This window comes from Ursus maritimus, unplaced genomic scaffold (genome assembly GCF_017311325.1).
Source record: "Ursus maritimus isolate PB19 unplaced genomic scaffold, ASM1731132v1 scaffold_33, whole genome shotgun sequence".
In the NCBI taxonomy this organism is placed as follows: domain Eukaryota; kingdom Metazoa; phylum Chordata; class Mammalia; order Carnivora; family Ursidae; genus Ursus; species Ursus maritimus.
The window spans coordinates 5,131,366-5,137,365 of record NW_024425897.1 but is presented as its reverse complement, the minus strand read 5'-3'; the positions used below and the strand labels follow the sequence as shown (position 1 = coordinate 5,137,365).

Genomic DNA, 6,000 nt, shown 5'->3' with positions numbered 1-6,000 from the left:
CAGCAGGACCTGAAAATAATAAGCATGGTGCTTTCTTTGTTGAATTGGGAGCTGGTGGCTATCAGCTTTCTTTCTTGGTAAACCGCTGGAAGAGGTGCGGGACAAGAGACCCTGGCATCCGAGCCCCTTTCGTGTTTACACGTGATTTGTCACAAAGGCCACTGGTAAAAGCTATCTACTTAATACTTCTGTAAAGACTCTATCATGGGATGCCTATTGCTGTCTGTCCACACATTGTTTCTAGCTTCCATTTTCCTATTCAATACAGAATATTTGTTCCAATGGAAGCTCTCCAACTCCCAAGACACATGGTCCTATAATACTGTAAAGAAGAATGGCCAATGACAACATGTACATTACTATTTCTTCCCTTTAAAACTTTTTTTACAAAATCCATCTACTCTTTTTTCACTTATTGCCTAGAATATAGCAAAAATCTAACTTTTGCCTCTGAATTAAATATTACCACCACAGCAATTTTTCTGAAGTATAGCTCTCGGGTTGTGTAGCTTGATTAAAATCTTGAGTGCCTTTCAGTCTACTACATTGAGAGCCAACTTTTCTCCCAGCCAAAACGTTTAACCTGAATCAAGTAATGAGAAACAATCAGAGGAATCCAGATTGTGGAGTGTTCTAAAAGGCAACTGGTACAGGAACTGCAAAAATGTCAAAGTCAGGGCAAGGAAAAAAAAGAAAGTGGTGAACAATTTCAGATTAATGGAGACCAAAGAATCGTATCAACCAAACACAATCAATGATCCTTGATTAGGTCTTGGATTATTTCTTTAAATAGCTAAAGAGATTGGGATCACAAAAATATTCTGAAATTAGATTAGGGTGATGGTTTCACGACTCTATAAATATACTAAATCCACTGAATTGTATGCTTAAATGAGTGAACTTTATAGTATCTAAATTATATCTCAAATAAAGTTACTTTTTAAAAAAAACTATACGGTAGTTTTTTAGACAACCAAAGAAATTTGAATGTAGACTACATATTAGGATTTTTTATCAATGCTCAACTTGTTTGGACTCCTGGAACCTTCAGACAGTGCTGGTGGGAATGTACAATGATGCAGACACTATATAAAACTGGCAGGTCCTCAAAATGTGAAAAGTAGGGTTCCCTTATGTCCCAGCAACTGCATTCCTAGGTATGTATTCGAGGCAACTGAAAACACATGTCCACACAGAAACTATCCAGTGTTCGCCTGCTGTACACAACTTCATTCTTGCCCAAATGGTTTTTGGCTATTCTCCAAACCTGCTCCCTTCTAAACTAGGTATCTTCTCTCTGGTCCTCTCCTTTCAATTCTGTTCAATTTCTCCCTCCACTCAACCCCTACAGCCCCTCTATTCTTATCTTACAGCATTTAATTTACAGTAAATAATGGATGTTGCTAATTTGAGTTATTATTTTACCCCCTAAATATATTTGCAACTCAGGGTCTCTATTTTGCCTACCTCTGTGTGCCCTATGATTTCCAATGTCTTCTTCACTTTACCTATCATATAATACCCGGGTATCTTTGGCTGTCTGAACTCTCTGAATATTTGCTATAATGACTTGCAAAAATTATTACTCAAAATTTGCTCTTTGAATTTAAATTCACTATTAACAAATACGTGTGTACCCGTCAGTGAAAAAAATTTAAGTTGTATTCAAGTGCAGGCAAAGCATATATGAAACAGGCAAAAGAATACAGAGCTCCCATCCGAGGGGCCAGCCTTCCACAGATCCCTGGATTTGCTGCTGTCGGGAGCCTGCGGCCACCAAACAACCTGGTTCCAACCTAGATGGAATCTTTAACAGATCGTTCCATTTAAAACTTTCATCGCAATACAGAAGATGATTACAATTTTTATTCAGTGTTGATATTTCCCATGTAAACCCAATATGAATTCACTGAGTGTTATGTGATTCTGTAATTAGTGCTTTAAATATTACATAGCAGTTTAAGAGGATTTTTTAAAGAGGATATTTATATTTAGAGAAACTGGTTATGGTTTTGGTTGGGCTGAGAACACAATTTTTCCCATTTAAAATCAGTAACGGAAGAGAGGCTCTTGCTTTCCAAAACTGTACTACCGACATGTTTTCAGGAATGGAAAGAAAACAAGTACCAAGAGACGCCATCACTTAGTTTAAGAACGCCAATTCCAAAGAAGTAAAAACTATTCTCAAGTTGTGATACAATAAAATCTTTATTTACCTAGTTGGGCCTAAGGAAATTACATCCATGTAATAACCTGCCCAGGTTTTCCTACACAGTTATCTAATTCAGAAGCCACAAACTGGCACGGAAGGACTCCTGTGGACCTCTGCCTATGGAGGATCATGTGGAATTCCTCACCATGGCACACCCAGCAGGCTATAGCCGATACGTGTTTCAAGAGGCATACTTCACACCATGAAAACGCACAGGATCCAAATAACCTGACTTCTCATTTATCCAAACTGTTCTCCACTCAGTGATCTGGGTTTATGGATTGCACCGTAATTGCAAACATTGGCTTTTAAACTTTGATGGTAAACCTTAACAGCAAGAAGTATCTTACCATCACAACAATGTAACTGCACACACAGACATATTTATACAGGCACACAATATATATATCAATATACAGAATTTATATATTATATATACATATATAAAAATGTTAAAATAGTTATTATCTGTGATACTCTCATCTATTTTATTCTCTAAACTCCAATTTCTATTTTATCGTATTCTATTATTTTAAAAATGCTTTTTTTTATAACTCACTAAATTGATTTCGTGACTATGGGAATGCGACCTTCAATATGAAAAAACTGACTTGAAGGATATTTAATAATGAAAGAAAACAAAGTATTGTATCCTACTCCCTTCAAACGGAAATTCTTTCAATAAGATTTTGATTTATTTTATCAGCCTCCCTAATGCAAAGCTATAGATCAGTATGAAAATTTATTAGGACTGAACAATACAATTTTTCACAGCAATCTTTATTTTATGCTCTTTTACTTTTCTACAACCTGCTCCCTCAAATAGTTCTCTCTGCTTACAATCCTTACTTTCCTACTGGGGCTTTGCTTCTGCTTTCAAGCATGGTCTGGTCTCCTCTCTCCTGGGGGAAGGCTGCGGGGAGACAGCAAACAATATATACACCCACCACCTCCCCGCCCCCAATAAAACCACCTCTGCAATCACTCTGTAACTCCTGAGTGGTTTTCCGGATCTCCTCGGAACTGTGAAATTTGGACAACTCGTGGTTTACCTTGTTGGGTCTGTGTCCTTAAAGATTAAAACCCAACACCTCTGAAATACTAAGGACACCAATTCAATCATCGAGCCTATTTTCCATTTAATTCTGCACATGGTACTAGCCAAAACACCATTAGGAACCTGAGAATCTTATCACTGAGAAAGATAACGTAATTGAAAACCTGATTTCTTCATTTCAAAATATTATACTTAAGGTGAAAGAAGGAATAAGCAAATTAATGCTTTAACTTGCAGTTTAAAACCAGTAGAGCCATAAATAAGGGAGTAACACTGCTAAGTCGTAACAAACTCTTCAGTATAATACGTAACACATATTTCAGGTAATTTTTATATTGGGAAATACAGAAGTGAAGCTACTATAATATACAGGGGACCTCAACGACTTCCACGGTGCCACAACATCCCAATGTAACAAACAGGACTAAAACATAAAATGTGCCACTTAAATAAAAACTATATTCGACAAAAAGAAAACATCACTGAGAGACGCTGAAGAGGTGAAGTGAACACGCTCATTCCCTCACACCTCAGGATACCAGCTTCCTAATGGGTGGGAGAGAACTAGAGCCTTAGAAATGTAAATGTTTTAATTTAAAAACTTAGAACGTTTACACATTCATACGGATTCAAAACTCGAAAAATATAAAAAGGCATTTTGGGTTTTTTTTTTTTTTTTTTTAAAGACTTCTCCCCTTCCAATAATGTAATGAAGTTTAAATACTCACTAAATTATTTTATAACTCCATTAAAGGCACATTGTCCATTAGATTACAACTACAGCACGAACGCTGATACTTGTACAAATGGCAGGTATTCATACCACTTATCTTCTGTATCATACTATATGTTCTAGCATCTAATTATATTAACTTTAGCACTCGAATTAGTATTGAGTTAAACCATTTTCCAACTGGTTGCAGTCTGTAAGTACTGGCTTCTTAATAGGGCTGAAAGCCCTTTGAGATCAATGATGTCACCACATACTACTTAAATACCCTTAGGTAACAAATAAATGAATAGCTCCATAAATTCAATTTAAACAAAGGGCCTACACGAGTTCATATCCACTGAACTGATTAAAATAAAAAAGTCTCATCTTTTCAAGCACGTTATTGCCGTAAGCTTACCTCTCGCTGCTCTCCTCCGAAGTATCTTGCATTTTAGAGGACAGTCCTGTGTATCTGTCCCCTGTCAGTTTTTCTTCTTCTAGGCCTATCCTATTACCATTGTATTTTTCAGTCATTATTTTGGTTGGTGAGTGATCAAAAGCAGGACATAAGTCTTCCTTAGAAAGTTCTTTCCACCGTTTCTAGGTAGGGAAGAGAAGTGACAAACAGATGCAAACACTGAAATTTTACTTTTCTTTAAATAAAAAGGATATGCAAATTGAAATTATATAGTCAACTTTATGAGAACCCTGTGATGCTAACAGAAGAATGAAAAAGGTATTTTACCAAAACCTCTTCCAGGTGTGCCTATTTTAAGCTTAAAACTTAAACATAATAAAGCATTTAATATTTATGTACATCACTATACAGCTGAATATAATAATCTTAATGAAATCAAGTGGACTTCAACCTACTTGAGACAAACCATATTAGGACCTCACCAAAACATTAGGCACAGTAAGTGAGATTTTAGCCAGAGCCAGACTCTGCTAACACCGGAAACAGTGACCAACATGGCACTTGGATATATGATCTAGCACCTCCTCGTTCCTTGCCAGGCTGGTCTCACCGAGGAACAGCAGTGAGATCTCCAGGCAGGTCTCTCTGGCCAGAGGACCGTGATTCGTTTTTTTTCCAGCTCCAGGTAAGCTAGCCCACCACCAGGTCGGACAAAACTGCTCGCATGCCTAGACTTCAGGAGGCAGGATTTAGACCAAGATGAAGAGAATTCCATTTCCTTCCTCTACGCAACAGGCTGTCATCACCCACCCTGAGAGCCTATTGTGATTAATGACATAACATGCCCAGCATCGTCTGGCAAATGTTAGATTCCTTTGCCCTCACTGCCACCATCCCTAGCGAAAGGAGAGGTGCGAAGTATATCTGGGCCCCTGGAAGATGAAGGCAGTGACAGAGTGCTAGCCAGAGAGGGAGAAGGCAAGTATAACCTGGGCACGAGGGACCTCTAGCTCCTCAAGTCCTTCAGGGGCTGCGAACACAACCATCCATCTCCCAGCTAATAACAAGAGTAGGAAACGTGGCAGTGAGAGCCAGTGGTTTTGATTATGCATGACTCTGACACTGGTGCAGAATGACTTGCTATGGACAGGGATGGCCCTCTTTGAAGATCTTACCACAGAAGCAAGGAGTCTAGAACCTAATGAATAAGAGACTCTGTAACTTATTGCCTGAGGATTTTAATGATTTCGAACACAGATGTAACACTGCAATTTACACGTGTCTGGAACTTAATGAAACACGCTTTCCCTGGAGTTGCTCTGGTTACAAAATGGCGCTGTTAAAAACAACGCGCGTATATTAAGATTGTAAAAAAAAAAAAAAAATCTTTGGAAAATTCATTGATACCCTGATAAATTCGTTTCTAAGTTATTTCACTATCCTACAACAGAGGGATTAAAAAAGAAAAAGGCATTTTACCACACTCTACCCTTCCCATATAGAACTATTTTACTAAGATGCATAATTAATGTATCTTTTTTATAACAGTTGATTTACAAAAAATTTAGAGAATATAACATTCTGTAATTTGCTACATTTGG

At 37.6% G+C, this 6,000-nt stretch overlaps 1 protein-coding gene across 8 annotated transcripts in view; it reads right to left on the bottom strand.

The window, feature by feature from the left end:
• Positions 1-6,000, bottom strand: part of PTPN2 (protein tyrosine phosphatase non-receptor type 2) — an 83,492-nt gene that overhangs the window by 7,989 nt on the left and 69,503 nt on the right. For all 8 annotated transcript variants that reach the window (XR_005831654.1, XR_005831655.1, XR_005831656.1 and 5 more), the window contains one exon: positions 4,400-4,581. Coding sequence is in view for 4 of the 8 variants with exons in the window: in XM_040619615.1 (XP_040475549.1) it covers positions 4,400-4,581 (182 nt within the window). In the remaining 4 variants the exon portion in view is untranslated. The remainder of the gene's footprint in view (positions 1-4,399; positions 4,582-6,000) is intronic.